Source organism: Mustelus asterias, chromosome 1 (assembly GCF_964213995.1).
Source record: "Mustelus asterias chromosome 1, sMusAst1.hap1.1, whole genome shotgun sequence".
In the NCBI taxonomy this organism is placed as follows: Eukaryota; Metazoa; Chordata; class Chondrichthyes; order Carcharhiniformes; family Triakidae; genus Mustelus; species Mustelus asterias.
The window spans coordinates 105,145,872-105,171,240 of record NC_135801.1 but is presented as its reverse complement, the minus strand read 5'-3'; the positions used below and the strand labels follow the sequence as shown (position 1 = coordinate 105,171,240).

Sequence of the window (25,369 nt, the reverse complement as noted above, 5' to 3'; positions counted from 1 at the left end):
AACCCCTTTGTTATTCTTGGTGACATATTTCTTAACAGCATTTCACTATATTTTTAAAATAGCCTATATGCTGTAGTTCCCAACAATCACCAACTGTTATGTAGAGTGCCATAGATTATAAGATTGAAAGAGGCAGTGTTTTTATTAGTGCACATTCTAGTGATTAGAGTTTGATATTGATTTCCTGACAAACAGCCGACACATTGATTTAAATTACACAAAAAAAATGTTGGCACATTTTCCATTCACCTATGAGCTGGAATCCTCCGGTCACCAACCAGTAGCACTACATCACACAGTTGCTTGTGTCGAAGATAGTTCTCCATCTTCTTGAAGGTCTGTTCTGCATGGTTCAATGCCTGAAAACACTCTTCAGGAGCAGAAGGATCCATGGTGTGGCATGAGGATAGGGTCTGACTGCTGTTTGAAGTCCTGCTGTGAAGAAGCCAGATAATGAATACCTCTATAGATTGCAATTATAAAAGTAGATATAAACAGTAAGCAACCTCATTTATAGACTTTACTGTTTCTCGTTTGTTAACCACAGCATAATTACTTTGACCTTCTTAATGTCCTTAACACTGCACTGCCTTATTCTTAGATAGCAATATAGTGAAAAATCACAATTGTACTTTCTGAAAGTATTCAATTACAAATACAATCACTTATATTTATATAAGCACCTTTGACATAATGATATGCCCCAAGGTGCTTCAGAGGAGCATACAAGTTATGATACTGAGCCATACAAGGAGATAATAGGTCAGATGACCAAAGTCTTGTTCAAAGAGGTAGGTTCTAAGAAGTGTCGTAAAGAACAAAAGTGAGGTAGAGAGGGTAAGGAGGAAGGGGCCTAGGCAATTAAAGGCACGGCCACCAACGGTGGAGTAACTATGGCCAGACTCTATTCTCCTCCCAGACAGGTTCTGAGGCGGGGGGAGTGGAATTCCCTCCAGGTTCCCGCCTGCCCCAACCTGGATTTCACGCTGGGGGCGGACAGGCCTTGGAATTTTGCCCTTGCCCAAGCTAAGGGCCTTTTTCCACCCAGCCTCAATTTTTAGGGTGGAGGACAGGTGACAGGGGAAGGCCGAAAATAAATTAAGTTTGATCTGGGTGGGAATAGCAGTGTTACATTTGTTAGCTTCCAATCAGCTGGGACCATTCCAGTATTGAGGGAATTTTGGAAAATCATGGCCAGTGCATCCAATATCTCTGTAGCTCTTTCAGAACCTTAGGATGTAGGTCATCAGCTTCCCTGGGGATTTGTCAGATTTTAGTCCCTCGAGTTCCTCTAGTACTTTTTCTCTGCTGATATTAATTGGTAGATGCATCTATAAAGGCACACCTTGGGCTGTAGACATGAACGGTATGATAAATGAACTGTCATGCCACTTTAGATCTTTCTATTCATCTTCCAATGCCAACCAACAAAAAGGTAAATTCATTTTCAAGATTTTGGTTGTGGGAATTTAAATTCCAATAGTCAACAAGGTGCAGGTGAAAATAATGGCACTACAAAGTTGCATAAAAGACTACAACCAAATAGCAGCACATGCAAAAGGCCTTCTACTTAAAACGCTACATATAAAAATGGAGCCAATTGACCAGATTTTGCCATCCTGACTCTGGTGGCTGAAAATGGAGGCATTTCCCAGCCAATTCATGCCTGACACCATTTTGACTGGTGTGAGAATCACGGCAGGTTGCAAACTGATGCACACACCCCAAGGTGGCATCAGTCTTCTAAATGCTTGCTTCAATTTTGAATTTCTCCAAGATTCAGATCTTCAATGACACTGGTGGGTTCCTAAAACCAGTGTGAAAATAAGGCAGTTTGTGAATCTTGAAGGAAGCTTACCGTAGAGTCGGGAACCTTTTGACAGATAATTTTAAACTTCAATAGTCATAATCAGATGCTGTATGCTACATTAAGCATATATTTAATGCAGTGATTGATCATCGGGCTCTATCCTTGGAAGATAAGGGAACATTAAATTGATCAGCATTATGTAAATGTTCAGATGGGCATTCCAGTGCTTTTCCATTCAACGTTATGGAGAATCAAGTATTAACGTGTCATAGGTCATGTGCTTTTTTACATAAAAACATAAGAACTATGAGCAGGCGTAGGCTATCTGGCTCCTCGAGCCTGCTCTGCCATTCAATAAGAACATGGCTGATCTTTTCGTGGACTCAGCTCCACTTACCGCCCACTCACCATAACCCTTATTTCCTCTACCGTTCAAAAAGCTATCTTTGCCTTGAAAATATTCAACAAGATAGCCTCAACTGCTTTACTGGGCAGGGAATTCCACAGATTCACAGCTCTTTGGGTGAAGAAGTTCTTCCTCAACTCAGTCTGAAATCTGCTCCCACTTATTTTGAGGCCATGCCCCCTAGTTCGAGTTTCACCCGCCAGTGGAAGCAACCTCCCAACCTCCCTTTGTAATTTTCTATGTTTCTGTAAAATTCCCCCTCATTCTTCTGGATTCCAATGAGTATAGTCCCAATCTACTCAGTCTTTCCTCATAAGCCAGCCCTCTCAACTCTAGAATCAACCTAGTGAATCTCCTCTGCACCCCCTCCCGTGCCAGTACATCCTTTCTCAAGTAAGGAGACCAAAACTGTATACAGTACTCCAGGTGTGGCCTCACCAACACCTTATACAGCTGCAACATAACCTCGCTGTTTTTAAACTCCATCCCTCTAGCAATGAAGGACAAAATTCCATTTGCCTTCTTAATTACCTGCTGTACCTGCAAACCAACTTTTTGCAATTCATACATAAGGACACCCAGATCCCTCTGCACAGCAGCATGCTGCAATTTTTTGCCATTTAAATAATAGTCCATTTTGCTGTTATTCCTAACAAAATTGATGACCTCACAATTACCAACGTTGTACTTCATCAGTCAGACCCTTGCCCACTCAAATTGTCTATATCCCTCGGCAGACTTTATGTTCTCTGCACACTATGCTCTACCACTCATCTTAGTGTCATCTGCGAACTTTGACACACTGCACTTGGTCCCACTACGCTTGGTCCCCAACTCCAAATCATCTATGTAAATCGTAAACAACTGCGGTCCCAACACTGATCCCTGAGACACGCCACTTGTCACTGATTGCCAACCATAAAAACACCCATTTACCCCCACTCTTTGCTTTCTGTTTACCAATCCTCTATCCATGCTAATACATTACCCATAACACCGTGCACCTTTGATTGGATTTGACTTATTGTCACATGTATTAGTATATAGTGAAAAGTATTGTTTCTTGCGCGTTCATAGAGAAGGAAAGGAGAGAGTGCACAATGCAGTGTTGCAGTCACAGTGAGGGTGTAGAGAAAGATCAACTTAATGTAAGGTAGGTCCATTCAAAAGTTTGATGGCAGTAGGGAAGAAGCTGTTCTCAAGTCGGTTGGTACGTGACCTGACTTTTGTATCTTTTTCCCGATGGGAGAAAGTGGAAGAGAGAATGTCTGGTCTACGTGGGGTCCTTAATTATGCTGGCTGCTTTGCCAGGGCAGCGGGAAGTGTAGACAGAGTCAATGGATGGGAGGCTGGTTTGCATGATGGATTGGGCTACATTCACGACCTTTTGTAGTTTCTTGCGGTCTTGGGCAGAGCAGGAGCCATATCAAACTGTGATACAACCTTTATCTTATGCAGCAGACTTTTGTGTGGCACCTTGTCGAATGCCTTCTGGAAACCCAGATACACCACATCCACCGGTTCCCCATTGTCCACCGCACTCATAATGTCCTCAAAAAATTCCAGTAAATTAGTTAAACATGACCTGTCCTTCATGAACCCATGCTACGCCTTCCCAATGGGACAATTTATATCCAGATATCTCGCTATTTCTTCCTTGATGATAGATTCAAGCATTTGCCCTACTACAGAAGTTAAGCTAACCAGCCTTGGTTACACGCCTTTTGTCTACCTCCTTTTTTAAACAGTGGCGTCACATTTGCTGTTTTCCAATCTGCTGGGACCGTCCCAGAGTCCATCCAGCGAATTTTGGTAAATTACCACGAGCGCATTTGCTATTTCCCTTGCCATCTCTTTTAGTACCCTGGGATGCATTCCAATAGGGCCAGGAGAGTTGCCTACCTTTAGCCCCATTAGCTTGTTCAGCACTACCTGTTTAGTGATCATTTCTAGATCCTCATCTACCATAGTCTTCTTGTCATCAATTTTTGGCATTTAATTTGTGATTTTCACTGTGAAGACTGACCCAAAATACCTGTTCAATGCCTCAGCCACTTCCTAATTTCCCGTTATTAAATCCCCCTTTTCATCCTCTAAAGGATAAATGTTTACCTTAATCACTCTTTTTTGTTTTATATATTTGTTGAAACTTTTGCTGTCTGTTTTTATATTCTGAGCTAGCTTACTCTCATAATCTATCTTACTTTTCTTCAAAGCTTTTTTCGTGGCTTTCTGTTGACCTTTAAAGAATTCCCAATCCTCTAGTTTCCCACTAATCTTTGCCACTTTGTATATATTTTCTTCCAATTTAGAATCATTGAAACAGGAAGCAGGAGTAGGCCATTTGGCCCTTTGAGCCTGCTCCGCCATTCACTTTGATCATGGCTCATCATCGAATTCAATATCCTGATCCCCCACTTCCTCCCATATCCCTTGATCCCTTTAATAGATTTGATACCCTCCTTTATTTCCTTAGATATCATAGAATCATAGAAACCCTACAGCATAGAAAGAGGCCATTCGGCCCATCGAGTCTGCACCGACCACAATCCCACCCAGGCCCTACCCCCATACCCCTACATATTTTACCCACTAATCCCTCTAACCTACTCATCTCAGGACACTAAGGGCAATTTTTTAGCATGGCCAATCAACCTAACCTGCACATCTTTGGACTGTGGGAGGAAACCGGAGCACCGGGAGGAAACCCACGCAGACACGAGGAGAATGTGCAAACTCCACACAGACAGTGACCCAAGCTGGGAATTGAACCCAGGTCCCTGGAGCTGTGAAGCAGCAGTGCTAACCACTGTGCTACCGTGCCGGTTTCAAAGTGCTGCATATCCATGGTCGATTGTCCCTTTTCCTACAGTCCTTTCTTATCACTGGTATATACTTTTGCTGAGCACTCTGAAAAATTGCTTTGAAAGTCCTCCACTGTTCATCAATTGTCTCACCATAAAGTCTTTGCTCCCAGTCTACCTTAGTCAACTCCTCCCTCATCCTCTCATCCCATTGTAGTCTCTTTTGTTAAAGCACACGACACCGGTATTGGATTTTACACCTTCTCACCCTCCTTCTGTATTTTAAATTCAACCATACTGTGATCACTCCTTCCAGGAGGATCCCTAACTGTAAGATCATTAATTATTCCTGTCTCATTACACAGGAAGAAGTCTCACAACACCAGGTTAAAGTCCAACAGGCTTATTTGGCAGCACAAAACTTGTGCTGCCAAATAAACCTGTTGGACTTTAACCTGGTGTTGAGAGACTTCTTACTGCGCTCACCCCAGTCCAACGCCGGCATCTCCACATCATCATTACACAGGACCAGATCTAGGATAGTGAGTTCCCTCGTAGCTTCTATTACATACTGTTCGAGGAAACTATTGTGAATACATTCTATGAACTCCTCCTCAAGGCTGCCAATTGACATGTAGATTAAAATTCCCCATGATAATTGCTGTACCATTTTTACATGCATCAGTTATTCATTTGTTTATTGCTTGCCCCACTGTGATGTTATTATTTGGTGGCCTATACGCTTTTCAGTGACTTTTTCTCCTTACTATTTCTAATTTCTACCCAAGTGGATTCAACCTTTTTCTCCATAGAACCTATATCATCTCTCACTACTGCCCTGATGTCATCCTTAAATATCAGAGCTACACCACCTCCCTTACCTTCCTGTCTGTTCTTCCGAATAGTCTGCCGATGATACAAAGATAGGTGGAGGGGCAGGTAGTATTGAGGAGGTGGGGAGGCTGCAGAAAGATTTAGACAGTTTAGGAGAGTGGTCCAAGAAGTGGCTGATGAAATTCAACGTGGGCAAGTGCGAGGTCGTACACTTTGGAAAAAAGAATAGAGGCATGGACTATTTTCTAAACGGTGACAAAATTCATAATGCTAAAGTGCAAAGGGACTTGGGAGTCCTAGTCCAGGATTCTCTAAAGGTAAACTTGCAGGTTGAGTCCGTAATTAGGAAAGCAAATGTAATGTTGTCATTTATCTCAAGAGGCTTGGAATACAAAAGCAGGGATGTACTTCTGAGGCTTTATAAAGCACTGGTTAGGCCCCATTTGGAGTACTGTGAGCAATTTTGGGCCCCACACCTCAGGAAGGACATACTGGCACTGGAGCGGGTCCAGCGGAGATTCACACGGATGATCCCAGGAATGGTAGGCCTGACATACGATGAACGTCTGAGGATCGTGGGATTATATTCATTGGAGTTTAGGAGGTTGAGGGGAGATCTGATAGAAACTTACAAGATAATGAACGGCTTAGATAGGATGGACGTAGGGAAGTTGTTTCCATTAACAGGGGAGACTAGGACGTGGGGGCACAGCCTTAGAATAAAAGGGAGTCACTTTAGAACAGAGATGAGGAGAAATTTCTTCAGCCAGAGAGTGGTGGGTCTGTGGAATTCATTGCCACAGAGGGCTGTGGAGGCCGAGACGTTGAGCGTCTTCAAGACAGAAATTGATAAATTCTTGATTTCTCGAGGAATTAAGGGCTATGGGGAGAGAGCGGGTAAATGGAGTTGAAATCAACCATGATTGAATGGTGGAGTGGACTCGATGGGCCGAATGGCCTTACTTCCGCTCCTATGTCTTATGGTCTTATACCCCTGGATATTTAACTCCATTGATTTAAAATCGAGCCTTTGAAAATACTGAATAGATACTTGACTTCTTTGATTCAAAACCCATCTGTTCCCTTTGAAAAAAAAGGACCAGATTGCTAGTCATCTGTTCAGTTAACTTTGAAATTTCTATTGTATTCAGTTTGAGGGTTTGTTTATACAGCAGTACAATGTAATCTCACAATGAATATTTGGCTGAGTTCCAAACCCCACTAATGGATTTAGCTCAGCAGGTGTTGCTTATGCTGTGTGCTTTGTTTTATTGACAGTTTTATGAGTATTTAATAGAATTGGGTTTCTTTGAAATGGTTTTTGAAAGACTGTTTGTTTATTTTGGCAGATCTGTGAGCACTTCAGCGTAAGTATTTTGAACAGACCGTTGAATGGACGATTCTTTGTTTTGACAGTTTCACAGGTATTTCAAAGACCTCCCCATGTTATAATAGTGCTCTTGAATTCTGTCCATAGTGAATACTCGATGAGTAGGCATGGAGGATGCTTCAGGCGTATCCATGGAGCATGTGGGCATGGAGGGGCCATAATAAATATGAAGGAGCATTGTGGGGCGGAGGGGACATGGTAGTGAGTGGGTGTGTGAGAGAGGTGAGGAGAGAGGGCTAAGGGTCTAACAGTCATGAATAGAAATTGCCTGATGCCCCAGTGAAAGAAGGTGGGCCTTTTCCATCCACCTCTGTTCCCACTTGGACCTTCTTCTGGAGGTAGTGGCCCCAATTGAAGCCTGACCCCAAATCCAGGAATAAAATGACACAAGCAGTTTATACAGAGATGGAAAAGCAACATCAAGAAATGCCACAAGTTGTGATTCTTGACTCAAAGGAGAAAATCTGGTCCAATGGGTCAATATGATGAGAGTTAAATTCTTAGAGGGTATTGCACAAGAAGGGTGATTATTCTGCCCTTAAAATGTGGCCTACCTGGAGCGCGCATTGGGAAAGGAAGAGGTCCAAGGTCTGCTCACCCAGTTATATGTTTTCCCTGTTCATTCATTAGCATTGACACTAGCAATAAAGTGGGCAGCATTAAAAATCTCCCATTATTTAACTGTGCTTGCAACAATCATTCAGTGCAATAAACTGTCATTAAATTGACACTTTATTAAGAGAGGTCAATTCCTCAAATTTCTTCATCCTTTTGTCTCATTGGAAATTAATTATGACAATATGTTCTGTTTGCTCTGAATTTTGGTACTGTTAAATATACAATTACATTTGTTTACAATTCATTTAGCTAAGATGCCATCACGCGCCAGTAAAATAATTAATTTGACAGAATTGCATTCATTACTTTTCATTTGCCTGTGTTGTTTCTACAAAGCAATGGTAATATTCTTTAATTTTATATCCAATGTACCTGAACTAAACAAATCTAAAATAATTTTACCAGTACACTGCTGGTTGAAAATTTCCTCACGTTCTAGCCATCACTCTCTGAAAGAAAACCATGCACCACAAATAAGAAGTAAAATCCATTAGCAAATTTAACCTGCTGAAATGCCCTCTTACAAACACCACATGGTACAACCAATTTAATATTCATACAATGTCCTAAATGTGCTCTGGACATGGCATTTATGCTTAAAACAAAAAAAAAACTCCTTAAAGCTAAGATTGTTAAGTACTGGCTTTATCCTGCATTCAAGTACAGACTGACCTAAATGGGTCTTATCACAGCAAGGGAAAAATGCTGAGAGCTCTGAAATTGGCATGGTTACCCTTTTAACATTCTGATTAAATAAACTGAATTAAAATTCAAGGCAGATGTGTTCAAGATGCTTCGTGAGTACAAGTTATTTTGATGATATCGTTCCCTGCATTTAAAACATTTCTTAAGAATGAGGTAGAGAGGACATGGTAGAGCACACTGCTACTGCAATGCACTGTAGCATGGGATGAGAGACACATACACGATTGAAAGGCAAATTTCTAATCCTTTCATGCTACAGGAGGGATGGGAATGAGTGGAGGTTTATCTCTAGGGAGCGAGAAAATATAATAAATCAACATAAGAAATAGGAGCAGAAGTAGGCAGTTGAGCCTTTGAGCCTGCTCCACCACTCAATAAGATCACGGTTGATCTGATTGTGGCCTTAACACCACTTTCCTGCCTGACCCCTAAAACCATTGACTCCCTTATTAATCAAAAATCTCTCTAATTCAGCTTTAAATATATTCAATGCACAGCCTCCACTCTTCGTTGGGGAACAGAAATCTAAACACTAATGACCTCCTGGGAGAAGAAATTCTTCTCATTCCCTCTTAAATGGGAGCCCCTCTATTTTTAAACTATGACCCCAGGTTCCAGATTATCCCACAAAGGGGAAAAGTGCCCTCAGCACTTACTTTATCAAGCCCCCTTAGAATATTTTATGTTTCAATAAGATCACCTCACATTCTTCTGAACTCCAATGAGTTTCGGCCTAACTTGCTCAATCTTTTCTCATAAAACAAACCTCATCCCAAAAATCAGCCTAATAAACCTTCTCTGGACTGCATCCAATGCAAGTATGTCCTCCTTATGGTGACCATGTACACAGTACTTGAAGTGCAGTCTCAATGCCCTGTACAGTTGTAAAGATGTGCTTTCACAGACTTCATTAGTGAACACTAAAAGGTATTTATTAATAGGAATTGTACAATAAGTTTCATGGCTGTATTTAGCTCCCAAAGTGTTTCTGCCTAAGAGTCCCTTCCATCATGGGGTGATTTCACACCGAGTCCCAATTGGTCACCCAGACCAAGTGATCCTTACTCTGCTGTTTTTCCCTTAAAGGGACAATCACCTCCCCCTTTAAGTCCTTTATACAATCTTCAATAACTAATTCATTCCATCCTAAATACTAACCAAACATTATATAGATGAAGTTGGGCAATTATAAATAGAATCTTTGAGGGGGCTTACTGTTCCTCGTAGAGTAGTGTAGTTTTATAGTCTGAGATGTTTCCACAGGATCAACACCAACAGGAACTACAAGAACAGATACTGCTTCTGGCACCAGCGATTAATCACTATATGCTTCCATGGAGACATCAGCTATGTTGATAACATGTTGACCACATATTTCGGTGCTTACGGTTTCAAAAACATTTCTTGATGGCAACACTGACTGCTGCATTGCCTCTCTACTCCTCAAGTGGTTCACATGTTTACAAACAATTCATCCCTCATGTCCACTTGATATGAAAAGTGTCCAGTCTTAGACACAATAATTTGAGGATCCAACTTGATCCAAAGAACAAAGAGCAATACAGCACAGGAACAGGCCCTTTGGCCCTCCAAGCCTGCGCCGATCACGTTTATCTATCTAGACCAACTACTCATATCCCTCTATTCTCCGTTTGTTCATATGCCTATCAAGATAAGTCTTAAATGTGGCTAACGTAACTGCCTCAACCACCTCACTTAGAATCTTAGAAACCCTACAGCACAGAAAGAGGCCATTCGGCCCATCGAGTCTGCACCGACCACAATCCCACCCAGGCCCTACCCCCATATCCCTACATATTTTACCCACTAATCCCTCTAACCTACGCATCCCAGGACGCTAAGGGGCAATTTTAGCATGGCCAATCAACCTAACCCGCACATCTTTGGACTGTGGGAGGAAACCGGAGCACCCGGAGGAAACCCACGCAGACACGAGGAGAATGTGCAAACTCCACACAGACAGTGACCCAAGCCGGGAATCGAACCCAGGTCCCTGGAGCTGTGAAGTAGCAGTGCTAACCACTGTGCTACCGTGCCGCCCTTTTTGGCAGTGCATTCCAGGCCCCACCACCCTCTGTGTAAAAAAACTTGCCCCGCACATCTCCACTGAACCTTTTCCCTCTTATCTTGAACTTGTGCCCCCTTGTAATTGTTATTTCTGCCCTGGGAAAAATCTTCCAACTGTTCACCCTCAAACTTATACACCTCAATCACATCCCCTCTCAGCTTTCTCTGCTCTGAAGAAAACAATCCAAGCCTATCCAGTTTCTCCGTATAGCTCAAATGTACCATCCCAAGCAACGTTCTGGTGAATCTCCCCTGCACCCCTCTAATGCAATCACATTCTTCTTTTAGTGAGGTGACCAGAACTGCACACAGTACTCCAACTGTGGCCTAACCAATGTTTGTATAGCTCCAACATTAATTCCCTGCTCTTATACTCTATACCACAACTGACAAAAGCAAGTGTCCCATATGCCTTCTTAACTAATCTATTCACTTGCTCTGCCACCTTCAGAGATCTGTGAATAAGTACTCAAGATCCACCTGATCCTTTGAGATTCCCAGTGTGCTGCCATTCATTAACTACTCCCTTGTCCTGGTACTGCTTCTAAAGTGCACAGCCTCGCACTTAGGGTGAAATATCATCTGGCACTGCTCTGCACATCTGACCAACCCATCTATATCTTCCTGTAACCTACAACCATCTTCTTCACTATTAATCACCCTACTAATCTTGGTGTCATCTACAAACTTAATTATCATTCCCCTCACATTCTTATCTATATCATTTATGTATATAACAAACAATAAGGGATCCAGCACTGAACTTTGTGATGTTCCCCTAACCGACCCATACCTTTCCAAGTGGAGATCAGTTCTCTCCTTCAGGATTTTCTCCAATAGTTTCCCTACCACTGACGTGAGACTCACTGGTCTGTATTCCCTGGTTCATCCCTACCACACTTCTTGAAAAGTGGAACCACATTAGCTGTCCTCCAGTCCTTTGGCACTTACTCCATCTTTTTCCTTCTCCTGAGTGAAGACTGATCAGAAGTATTCATTTAGCACCCTTCTAATGTCCTGCGGCTTCACACACCAACTGCCCTCCTTTTGGACCCTCCTTTTTCCTTGGTTAACCTCTTCCCCTTAACGTATTTATAGAATATCTTAGGATTCTCCCTGTTCTTGTTCGAAAGTCCTTTTTCATGCCCACTTTCTGCTCTTCTAATTGCTTTCTTAAATTCCCTCTTGCACTTTCTATATTCCTCTAGGGCCACAGCTGAATTGTTCCCATTGGACTTGCTAAAAGCCTTTCTCTTCTTCCTTATCCAGTCCTGAATTGGCCTAGACATTCAGGGTTCCTGAACTTATTGCTCCTACATTTCCCTCCTTGGGAACATGTTAGACCTGTACTCTCCCCATTTTGAATGCCGCCCACGCTTCGCTGTAGATTTTCCCACAAGGAGCCGTTCCTAGTCAACTATGGCCAGATCCTGCCTTATTTTAATAAAATCTACCTTCCCCCAATTCAAAGCCATTCTTTGCAGACCACCTCTTTCCTTGTCCATAACAAACTTGAACATTTGTGTTGCTATTATTAAATGCTCCCCCACTGCCACATTGAACACTTGTCCAGCTTCATTTCCCAGAACCAGATCCAGCACTGCTCCACCTCTTGTTGGGCCTTCTATATTAAAAAAAATACAAAAACTCCCCTGAATACATTTCAAGAAATCCACCCCCTCTAATACCTTTACACTATGGCTATTCCAATTTATGTTGAGGAAGTTGAAATCGCCCAGTATAATTATCCGATTATTATTCTTACATACCTCAGTGAATCGTCTATATATCTGCTCCTTTATTTCCCACTTTCTCTTTGGGGGCCCTTAGTAAACTCCCAGTAATAAAGAACAAAGAACAAAGAACAATACAGCACAGGAACAGGCCCTTCGGCCCTCCAAGCCCGCGCCGCTCCCCGGTCCAGGATTGAATCCTGAATCCAGGATCCCCGCCCAATTTTCCAGCCTATCTACATACCAATATCCTATCCACCGAGCTGTCCCTCACAGCTACGATGCTTTGTTCATTACAACCTATTAACTCACCCCCACCCCCCCATTCCAGACCATGTGATCTCCAGGGAGAGGCGAAAACCCAGAGTGAAAAACCCCAGGGCCAATATGGGGAAAAAAAATCTGGGAAATTCCTCTCCGACCCCCTGAGGCGATCGAAACGAGTCCAGGAGATCACAATGGCCCCGATCGGAAAATGCTTCCCAACCCTAGTCATTTCCACTTCCACGAACACCATATGAATTCCCTGCCCCCGAGACAGGTTCCCAACTATCCGCAGTCTCGCTCTGTACTGGCACCAGCAAGATGATCATAGAATGAAGCCTTGAAACGAGAAACAAGGAACAATTAGCCCGCGCCGCACCCTGGTCCAAACTAGACCACTCTTTTGTATCCCTCCATTCCCACTCCGTTCATATAGCTGTCTAGATAAGTCTTAAACGTTCCCAGTGTGTCCGCCTCCACCACCTTGCCCGGCAACACATTCCAGGCCCCCACGACCCTCTGTGTGAAATATGTCCTTCTGATATCTGTGTTAAACCTCCCCCCCTTCACCTTGAACCTATGACCCCTCGTGAACGTCACCACCGACCCGGGGAAAAGCTTCCCACCGTTCACCCTATCTATGCCTTTCATAGTTTTATACACCTCTATTAAGTCTCCCCTCATCCTCCGTCTTTCCAAGGAGAACAACCCCAGTTTCCCCAATCTCTCCTCATAACCAAGCCCCTCCATACCAGGCAACATCCTGGTAAACCTCCTCTGTACTCTCTCCAAAGCCTCCACGTCCTTCTGGTAGTGTGGCGACCAGAACTGGACGCAGTATTCCAAATGCGGCCGAACCAATGTTCTATACATCTGCAACATCAGACCCCAACTTTTATACTCTATGCCCCGTCCTATAAAGGCAAGCATGCCATATGCCTTCTTCACCACCTTCTCCACCTGTGACGTCACCTTCAAAGATCTGTGGACTTGCACACCCAGGTCCCTCTGCGTCTCTACACCCTTTATGGTTCTTCCATTTATCGTGTAGCTCCTCCCTACATTATTCCCACCAAAATGCAGCACTTCGCATTTATCAGGATTGAACTCCATCTGCCATTTCCTTGCCCAAATTTCCAGCCTATCTATATCCTTCTGTAGCCTCTGACAATGTTCCTCACTATCTGCAAGTCCTGCCAGTTTTGTGTCGTCCGCAAACTTACTGATCACCCCAGTTACTCCTTCTTCCAGATCATTTATATAAATCACAAACAGCAGAGGTCCCAATACAGAGCCCTGCGGTACACCACTAGTCACAGGCCTCCAGCCGGAAAAAGACCCTTCCACTACCACCCTCTGTCTTCTATGACCAAGCCAGTTCTCCACCCATCTAGCCACCTCCCCCTTTATCCCATGGGATCCAACCTTTTTCACTAGCCTACCATGAGGGACTTTGTCAAACGCTTTACTAAAGTCCATATAGACAACGTCCACGGCCCTTCCTTCGTCAACCATTTTGGTCACTTCTTCAAAAAACACCACCAGGTTAGTGAGGCATGACCTCCCTCTCACAAAACCATGTTGACTATCGTTAATGAGTTTATTCCTTTCTAAATGCGCATACATCCTATCTTTAAGAATCTTCTCCAACAACTTCCCCACCACGGACGTCAAGCTCACCGGCCTATAATTACCCGGGTTACCCTTCCTACCCTTCTTAAATAACGGGACCACATTGGCTATCCTCCAATCCTCTGGGACCTCACCTGTGTCCAGTGACGAGACAAAGATTTGCGTCAGAGGCCCAACGATTTCACCTCTCGTCTCCCTGAGCAGCCTTGGATAGATTCCATCAGGCCCTGGGGATTTGTCAGTCTTTATATTCTCTAACAAACCTAACACTTCCTCCTTTGTAATGGAGATTTTCTCCAACGGTTCAACACTCCCCTCCGAGACACTCCCAGTCAACACATCCCTCTCCTTTGTGAATACCGACGCAAAGTATTCATTTAGGATCTCCCCTACCTCTTTGGGCTCCAAGCAGAAGTCCCCACTTTTGTCCCTGAGAGGTCCGATTTTTTCCCTAACAACCCTTTTGTTCCTAACGTATGAATAAAATGCCTTGGGATTCTCCTTAATCCTGTCTGCCAAGAACATTTCGTGACCCCTTTTTGCTCTTCTAATTCCCCGTTTGAGTATTTTCCTACTTTCATTGTACTCCTCCAGAGCTCCCTCCGTTTTTAGCTGATTGGACCTAACATACGCCTCTCTTTTCCTTTTGACCAGTCCCTCAATTTCCCTGGTTATCCACGGTTCTCTAATCCTACCCTTCCTATCCTTCTTTTTTACAGGCACATGCTTGTCCTGTAGCCCTAACAACCGTTCCTTAAAAGACTGCCACATACCAGATGTGGATTTACCCTCAAACAGCCTCTCCCAATCAAGAGCTGCCAATTTCTGCCTGATCCCAATAAAGTTAGCCTTCCCCCAATCCAACACCTTACCCTTGGGACACCACTCATCCTTTTCCATCACTATCCTAAAGCTAACAGAATTGTGGTCACTATTTGCCACATGTTCCCCTACCAAAACTTTGAAGACCTGACCGGGCTCATTCCCCAGTACCAGGTCCAGTATAGCCCCCAGTATAGTTGGGCTGTCCACATATTGTTCCAACGAACCCTCCTGTACACATTTTACAAATTCCTCCCCATCCAGAGTCCCTGCAGTCTATACCAGGGAAATTGAAATCTCCCACTACAACAACCCTATATTTCCTGCACCTATCCAGTATCTCCTGACATATCCATTCTTCCACTTCCCTTGGGCTGTTGGGGGGCCTGTAGTACATCCCCAACATAGTGACTGCGCCTTTCCTGTTTCTAAGCTCCACCCAGAGTGACTCGCTACACGACTCCTCCGAATTGTCCTCCCTCTGCACCGCTGTAATATGCTCTCCAACCAATACCGCTACTCCCCCACCTCTTTTGGCCCCTCCTCTGTCTCGCCTAAAACACTTGTACCCTGGAATATTCAGCTGCCAGTCCTGTCCCTCTTTCAACCAAGTCTCTGTCACCGCAACCACATCCAAATTCCTCGTGCGCATTAAGGCCCCAAGTTCGTCTGTTTTACCTGCTACGCTCCTTGCATTGAAGTATAAGCACTCCAGACCCCCAGGCTCAGTGAGGTCGTCCTCCCCCAGAGTGCTCTTCTTCTTTGCCAGCCTTGTCCCAGCCCCAAGCTCGTCCCCAGCCACCACACTTATAGACCTAATAGTTTGATCCCCACCCCCCTGCCATACTAGTTTAAACCCCCCCGAACTGCATTAGCAAAGCTCCCAGCCAGGATATTTGTGCCCTTCCAACTTAGTTGTGACCCCTCCCTCTTGTACAGGTGCCATCCTCTCCTGAAAACCTCCCATTGGTCTATGAAAATAAAGCCCTCCCTCCTGGACCAGTCCTTTAGCCAGGCATTCATTTGAACCAACTCCCTATTCTTAGCCTCACTGGCACGAGGCATTGGGAGCAGCCCAGAGATGGCCACCCTAGTGACCCTACTTTTTAACCTATTTCCCAACTCCCTGAATTGCTCTCTTAGGACCCCCCTACTCTTCCTATCTATGTCATTTCCACCAATGTGTATAATGACATCCGTTTCTTTATCTTCCCCTTTTAATATGCCTCCTATCCGCTCGGAGACATCCGTGACCCCAGCACCAGGTAGGCAGACTACCATCCTGGAGTCCCGTTCGCCCCCACAGAATCGCCTGTCTGTGCCTCTAACTGACGCATCCCCCACCACTATCGCTCTCCTAACCCCTCTCTTCCCTTTCCGGGCCACAGAGCCTGACTGTGTGCCAGTGACCTGGTCACTGTGTCTTACCCCTGGAGAGGCACACTCCTCCACACTATCTAAAACAATGTACCTGTTTTGGAGTGGGACAACCACAGGTGACCCCTCTTCTAACTGTCCACTCCCCTCCCCTCTCACACCTGTCACCAAGCCCTTCCTATTTTGAGACACCTCTGGAGTCCTCCCTTGTACTTTACCCTTCTGCCCTTTACTCCTCCTAACTGTGACCCACGTGTCATTCTCCCGATGCCCCGGTGTAACTAGTTGCCTATAACTGCTGTCAATTTTTCTCCCATTTTCCCTGACTAGGCTAAGGTCAGCGATCTGCAGCTCCAGTTCCCTAACACGGTCCCTCAAGAGCTGCAGTTCCACGCACCTGGCACATATGTGAACCTCTGGGAAGCTAGGTGTTTGCAGGAATTCCCACATCCCACATCGGAAGCACTGAACTGGCCGATCACTCATACCTGCCCTTATCCTTATAGGGTTAGGTAAAAAATAACTAGCCCTGCCTCGCCCTTTCAGCCTACGCCCTGTGAGCCAAAGCCCTTATAGTGCACACTCTGCTACCCACTCACTCCACTGCCCGCTCCCGACGCTGCCCGCTGTATAGTGCAGACGGCTTTTTATGCTCCCGGCGAACCCCCCAAGTAACTGCCTTTTATACTAAGACTCAACCTCCCAGAATCCCCTTCAGCTGACCTCACTTCCTCAATTCAAAACCCTGAAAAAAGCCCGCGAAATATACTAGGAATACCCTTAAATGAATAAATGAATAATTAAATCACTTCTTAGCTTACTCTCAGCACTCCTGCTAAGACTCTCTCCCCCAGTCTCACTCCAGTTAAACAAAGAGATCGAACCCCCCAGGTAACTGCCTTTTATACTAAGACTCAACCTCCCAGAATCCCCTTCAGCTGACCTCACTTCCTCAATTCAAAACCAAAATGTGGCTGTTCCCTTTCAAGACCCTTCCAAGATATCTCTTCTTATTGTAATAATTGACTCCTTAATTAATAGTGCAATACCTTTTTACACCCTCCTCTGTCCTGCCGAAAGATCCTATATCCTGAATGTTGAGTTGCCAGTCCTGCCTTTCCCTCAACCATGTCTCTGTGATGGCATCAATATCACACTTCCATGTGTTAATCCATGACCTTAACTCATCAGTCTTACCTATTATACTCCTAGCATTAAAGTAAAGATCATCCAGCCTTGTGCAACTCTCTTGACACTCAACATAGCTGAACTCTCTCTGACTTGCTTCCTTTACACTTCTGCACTTCTCTCACGGGTGTGTGGATGAGAGAAGTTCTCATGGAGGTTAGTTCTCTCCTTCAGGATGATGTGTTTCCAGTTTATTAATGCTCTGTGTCCCCTCTCTCTGGCAAACTAATTTAAACTCCTCCCAACAGCACGAGAAAAACTACCCGCAAGGATGTTGGCCCCAATGTGGTTCAGGTGCAGACCGTCCTGTTGTAGATATCCCACCTTCCCCAGAAATGGTCCCAGTGATCAAGGAATCTAAAACCCTCCCTCCATCGCCAACTCTTGAGCCATGCATTAATCTGCACTATTTTCCTATTATTATACTGGCCAGCCTGTGGCACCGGGAGTAATCCAGAGATTACAACCTTAGAGATCCTGCTTTTTAATCTGCTGCCTAACTTCCTAAGTTCTTGATGCAAGACTTCATTCAAAGTTTATCTATATTGTTGGTACCAACATGTACCACAACCTCAAATTCATCATCCTCCCTTTCAGGATGCCCTGCAGACGTTCAGTGACATCCCTGACCCTGGTACCAGGGTCATGTCTTTGGCCACAGAAATGCCTGTTTGCTCCCCTAACTAATGAATCTCCTAACACTTTGTTCTTACTTTCTTCTTCCTCCCCCACTGTAAAGTCAAGGCTTAGATTGAACTCCTTTCCTCTTCTGTATGGAAGTAGACTGACCATCACCCAGCATGTGTAAATGGTGCCACAGCCCATCATCCTGCCACTTTCCCTCCCCACTTTCTCAGCCAACCCACATGGCTGTCAGGGGGGGATCGGCAGCTCATCCTGGTGCAGTGTCAGAAAGCCTTTTGGAAGGAGTACGCTCAGTAGCAGTCTTGTCTCCCTCCCAAAAGGTCACTCACCTCTTCCTGGCCAATCAGCTCAAGGAGAGCCTGTATTAGAAATTCTACCGTTACAATCATGCTCCATCCACTTCTGCTGCCGTAGCAGGTGTCACACTGCAACACTGTCAAAATAGGGCTAAAGGCTGCTGATTCCCTTTTGGTAATTGTTGGAACCCACCTTACGTAGTTAATAAGTTATTGGGTTGGGGTCACATAGTCTTGGGGTGGTTGGGGAAGTTCCATTTGAATCCTGTTCTGATGTAGAAACTGTTCCATTGAAAATTTTGCTTAAAAAAACTAAAATTTGTATAGATAAATTGGGGGTGTCTCCTCAATCCCTCAACCCTTTATCTTTGTTATATATAAAGTTTTAAAGAAATTTAAGTCCATCAAAAAACTCCTATAATTAAAAGTGATATGATGCAAAATATAAAGTTACTGTAATGCATTCCCAGTCAATACTGAACTGCCTGAACCTTGACCATAACTTAGACAGTGCACTTATATAGTATCCTGTAATTGTCCCACAGTGACCTCCAATATCCGTGACAGAATCCATCTTCCGATTAGGTTAGCAACGGAAACCATGAGGACAGCTAAGCACTCTGAAAATCCACTCTTCCCCAGAGTTGAAACAAAGAACATAAGTAAGCTCATTGATTTTGTCCATTTCACAAAATGGCACATTTTATTTGGCTTGACAAGTAATAGTTTTTCTTTGGTCCATGAAGCATGACCACAAGCTAAGCATTCTGGTAAATTACCTTTGCTCAAAAAAAAATTTTCAAAAAGAGCAATCTTAGATTTGTATTAGTATGGAAACACTGCAACTGCACATTCCCCGTAGTCCTGACCCAGTTCTCTGATTGTCCACAATACTGTACTGATAAACATAACACAGAACACTACTCATCAGACAACACTTCCATCCAACAGCACTGCAGAACATGACCACTTACAAAGATCAAGTTGGCTACAAAAAAAATCATTCACATTATTCATACAAAAAGCCTTAAATCAAGAACTGCAGGTTGGGGAATCTGGTTTGAAAAAAAAAAAATCAATCCACACATCTTAGTTATGAATTCATCAATTTTAATAAATTGGTATGTCAAATGTCCTAATGGATTAGAAAATAGTTATAAATCCGTGTCTGAAACACAGCAGGCAAGCCAAAGGCTAACTTTGTACCAATAACAATTTATTAGCAACTTTAAACTGCAGTTGAGTCACTTTTAATATTTTACTGTACCAATTATTTGACAGCTTTTGGTAAAATATATTTGTACATTGTCTTTAAATCTTGTGTTAGGAGCTATTTTAGATCATATATATGTAATGAAATGGCAAATATTTATAATTTTCTGAAACATTGGGTGGGATCTTGAGGTCACTCGTGCTGTCCACGGGAATGGCAATGGAGGCTCAAGATCTGGTGAAACCCAGAAATTGTGAATCTCACTGGCCAGATCATGATTTCTGATTTTCAGTACCCCTCAGCGGTAACATAATCAGGTTGACACCCACAATGGGCATGAACCTGATTTTAATACATTTAAATGCATTAGCATATTATTAACCACACCCTTTGTCATATATGGAACCCGAGGCGTAATTTCAAACCTTGTTAGTGTGACATCACATTGACACAGTTTACATCGGGTTCCCAGGCATAGAATCATAGAATCTCTACAGTGCAGGAGGCCATTCAGCCCATTGAGTCTGCACCGACAACAATCCCACTCAGACCCTATCCCCGTAACTCCACACATTTATTCTGCTAATCCCCAGACAGGAGGGTCAATTTATCATGGCCAATCAACCTAACCCGCACATCTTTGGACTGTGGGAGAAAACCAGAGCACCCGGAGGATACCCATGCAGACACGGGGAGAACGTGCAAACTCCGTACAGACAGTGATCCGAGGCCGGAATTGAATCCGTGGTCCCTGGAACTGTGAGGCAGCAGTGCTAACCACTGTGCCACACGTGAACCTGTCGTGGAGATCCCACCGGGGTGTAAAGGTGAGGATAGCCTCAGGGGAGAGGAACATAGCCGGGTGGTGCCATAGAGGTCAGTATCAGGGGCAGATCTCAATGGGAGTGGCGGGTGTTCATTTACTTGTGGGGTGGGAGGGAGCTGGGAATGCCAGCGTTGGCTGTTTGGATGGAGTATTGAGGGGGAAAGGATCCGATGCTGGCGATGTTCGGGGGTGGGGAGGGGCCGGCTCTGAACACATGGGAGTGGCAAATTTTGGTAAGATCGCCACCAAGATCTAAAATAGGCTTTACCTATAGCGTTATGCCACTAGAACTGAGTTTGTCATGGCATTATCTGATGTACTTGGTTCATAATATTTTACCAAATTTACTACACTAACCATGTTCATCTACTATCAGTAAAAAAGACAACTATATATACATGATTTAATAGTTATATTAATTATATTAATTACTAAATAGAGAAAACAATTGTATTAGATCTGAAGGCCTTATGTAAACAATGCCTGTTTCACGTATATTGAAACAATTCTCTATTTAAAAATAAGGGAATCTGCAACTTTGATAATGTTGTTGATACAGCTGATCAATGCAACAATTACATTAATCATTTTGTAAAATATTGTGCTCCTCAAGTAGCAATCTATTGTAACACAATTGTGATGCTTGTACAAAGCAATGATGAAATTTTGCTGTGCGTGTATTTTCTCTCCAGAACACTCTCTTTAAGGAGATACAACTAGAACATTGTTTTAGCACTATGAAAATTTACAACACCATATAATGTATAATGGATGGCACGGTGGCACAGTGGTTAGCACTGCTGCCTCACAGCGCCAGGAACCTGGATTCGATCCCGGCCTTGGGTGACTGTATGTGTCTGCATGGGTTTCCTCAGGGTGCTCTGGTTTCCTTCCATAGTCCAAAGATGTGCAGGTTAGGTTGACTGCCCCTTAGTGCCAGGGAAATTGCAGTAGAAGTACATGGGGTTACAGGGAAAGGGCCTAGGTGGGATTGTTGTCAGTACAAGACTTGATGGGCCGAATGGCCTCCTTTTGCACTGTAGGGATTCCATGATTCTACGAGTGTATGAATGAAAGACTAATTGAAACTGATTGAAGAGCCTGAAATATTATACTACAGCGGTTACTGAGTTTCTGTATTAAACTTCCTGTGTAATTTAGCTGCTTTCATTTGACAAATCAGATTATCTTTTAAAAGTACACTTTGTTTATTGAATAAAAATGTATTGTGCAGACGATACATCAATGGGCATCAAGTTGTGGATAAAACCAAATTTAAAAAAATTAATATCTGTCAAGATTTAAAAAATAACATTTTATTATCTAACTTTACAATTAGATTTTGCTTAATGTAACAAGCACTTTGTTATTGTAGGTACTTGCAGGATACCTTTGGCAAATCAGATGCATTTCTTCTTTATAATATTAGAACCAGAGAACTTTAAAGAGAGGATACATACAAAGGGGAAATATGTAGTATTAAGAAGTTAAATAAAATCTAACGTCCTCATTTACATCTATTTCCTTGAAAAATGTTTATTTCATTTAAATGAAAACCGTGTGATGATATTTTCCTGATCCACACTGTGGTACTATATTGTAGCCATGCAGAGAGTCTTCTGAGTAATAATTTTCACTTGACACACACATTAGTGTGCTTATATATTATTAGATTATAAAAAGGATCATCACCTTTTGCTGCTCTGTAATCTCTCAGATCAAGATAAGAAACTATTTACTCTTTGGTGTACACTACGTCATTTACAGCCAACTATTATTCATTTACCAGACAATTTATTAACCATTTAACCCTGAATTTTATTTGCATGTTATAAAAGTTCAGATTTAACACAATACATTCATACATTATGTATTTAATATGATACCATTAAAATTAAGGCATATATATCTATTCAATGAAATTCTTCAGGATCAGATCAAATTTTACACTGCTATTCATTACAAATATAACATGGGTATTAAAAGGGGCATTTTACAGATCGCCAAAATAATGGGATGATAAAAATAAAATGCATCTGATTATCAGTATTAGCACTGCCTTGTTTAAAATCCTTATTCCTAACCTGCAAGAACTGCTGTCGGTTTCATTCTCTCCCTCACTCCCTTCATCTTCAGCTTCATGTTTGTCATGCCAGCGTGTGCCCTCATAACTGTCAGCGGTAAACTCAAACACAGGAAGATCTGGGGCGTGGGGCAGATGCCAAGGTGGTGAGTTTTGAATTTCCTGTTGGCTGGGTCTCTGGTAGTTAATGGAAGCCAATGGTAGAGGCAGGTGCCCAGGGTCTAAGAATTTCCTTCCATTATTTGATGCACCTTGCTCTTTGTTCCAAAAATCTCCCCGGCGACTGTCGTTGGATGTGGCAGGTTGGGATGCAGGGTGACCAAACCACCGCCACCGGATGCGTAAAATCTGCTTCACATCAAATTCTTTGCGAGAAACAGACATTCTCTGTTCACCTAAGCAATTGTCAAGGCAACAGAGGAGGCTCTGCTGTATCGTAAGGCAGCACAGTATATAGCACAGCTCAGTCCAAATAGATATGCTTTCCAGATTCCTGCTTCTGCCTGACTGAAACAAGATTGCTTTCACATGGAAATAAAATCTTCTTAAATCTCCACCATCAGAACATCAAATAATGACAAAGATGATGAGGATAATGTGAAGGGGAGGCAGGGACAAGCCTGCGCCTTCAATCAAGTGTAACTCTTAATCAACTTACACTGTTACAATCAATGCACTTTACATCACCTTCATCTCTACATCCCGGCGAGCTGCTTTCAAAAAACACTGACAGCATTCATTACACCCTTTTTGAAAGCTGAACACCACCACTCCCCTTCCTCTGAACCACAAATGAATGTAAGAGTAACTTACATGTAGCAACCTATCACGGTCTTTTCCAATCACATTCCCTCCTCTTTATTAAATTAACCCTTTGAATATTCTCCTTGGCATCTTACTGCAATATGCAGAGCAATATTAACATCTCATGTTTTTGAGCATCTTCCTTTCGAGCTTATATGCTTAATTTATTTTAACATAGCATTTCAAAGAATAATAAACATTGTTCAGTTAAAAAAAAAGTAAAAACAAAATTTCATTTCCGCAGTTGATTGAAAGAAATCTACCTTTGCTGTCGAGGGCGAGACATTAAACATTAAAGGAATTGGTTGTTAGATTCTGAGTGCTTGGTTGTCTGAAGTAATAGATAACATGCTTGATTGGATCTTTAGTAGTTACTCATATTTTACCATAACAAGTGATGATCCTCTATAATTACAGAACTTATCTATTAAATGTTGACCCATGTTTGCAGAAATAATTGAACATGTTAAAATTAAAGTTCAGATGTTTCACAATTTTTGCAGGGTTTGAAATCAACTCTTTCAGATGGGATAAAAATCACAAATCGGTTGGCTTCTTTCGGGTCTCAATCCAGCTCCAGAACTGTTACTTTGGTGTAATATACTATATTTTGACTGTCACTAGAACCAGTGCTTTGGCACCTTCATAATTCAGGCTGAAACTTCAACTTATTTTCCTTTGGGGTATTGTGTAGCTTTTATGGCAACTAATACTAGAATCATAGAAATTACAACATAACTGGACGCTATTCAGTCTATCACATTTCTGCCACTGCAGAAACTATCTAATACCTTTACTGTGCCCCTTCCCCATTTTCATTAATACGCCTTCTTTGCAAATAATTGTGCAATTTGATCAATTACGTCATGTTCTAAGCTATCTGAAGTAAAAAAAAAATCTGGGGTTAAATTTGATGCCTTCCAAAAACAAATATGGTGATTGCAACATAAGATTAACCCGAGCCTGCTTACTGCAATGCAGCCAGCATGTTAACGTGTGTTACATGCTCATTTCAATCATCTCACCGTCAAGCCAGTTCTAAAAGTGCTGTTGGGTTGTCTTGGTGCACCAGCCTGTTGGGCAGTGGCAAGGTGCCTGTTGGGCACTGCCAGTTTGCCCCTTGGGCAGTGCTAGGCAGCCAGACTGGCACTGCCCAAGGGGCACCCCTCCTTTACCCCCGACCTCCTGGGGGTGCCTCCATGGCCACTCTTCACACTAGTGGGGTCGGGCTGCCTGTTCCCTGTTCGTGGGGACAACACTCCAAATGTATATGCAATAACATCCACTCACACAGACACACAAGAAATGGTGATTACAAAGGATGTAGCATGCACCTAATGCTTAAAAGTCCAAAGCTTCACTATCACACTTGCTTCTTTCAAAATGAAGGCTGGACACTTTGCTGTGATTTCCTTTTTGGGTCCACTCCAGAAATAGAGGTTGGAGGTTCATGAAGACAGATTTGCAGTGGATTACTGCTTGGAGTAGCAGGTTTCTCTAGCTTCATTCCAGTCGAGGTGCAGTCCAACCTCTGCATCAAAAACCTGGTTTCGGTCCTCAGATAGGTGAGTAAAGGCCAACCTGAATTCGCTGACTCCTGATGCATTGTAGGTAGGGCCCTGCTGTTTTGCTCATCTTGAACTCTTTCATTCTGCTTCCTGCTTTCAAAAATGTGTCTTCTTAAAAACCGGGTTTCTGTCATGTGACCATCGTATCTGTCTTTCACTATCTTCACAAATGGTTTCTGATGCTTTGGCCATTGACATATAGACCGGGATTCTCCCAAAAAAACCTAAGTGCACAATGGGTGGGAAAATTGGAGAATTTCCCC

The 25,369-nt window shown here is 43.1% G+C and overlaps 1 protein-coding gene across 3 annotated transcripts in view; it reads right to left on the bottom strand.

Annotated features, from left to right (window-relative positions):
• Positions 1 to 25,369, bottom strand: part of LOC144495708 (kelch-like protein 5) — a 122,116-nt gene that overhangs the window by 69,525 nt on the left and 27,222 nt on the right. Inside the window, exons 1-2 of one of the 3 annotated variants that reach the window (XM_078216057.1) lie at positions 22,736 to 23,118; positions 250 to 435 (exon numbers count right to left, since the gene is read on the bottom strand). In XM_078216057.1, the coding sequence (XP_078072183.1) occupies positions 250 to 435; positions 22,736 to 23,118 (569 nt within the window). Of the gene's footprint in view, positions 1 to 249; positions 436 to 22,735; positions 23,119 to 25,369 lie in introns of those variants that run through there. The other 2 variants (XM_078216066.1, XM_078216074.1) reach the window with 2 other exon arrangements.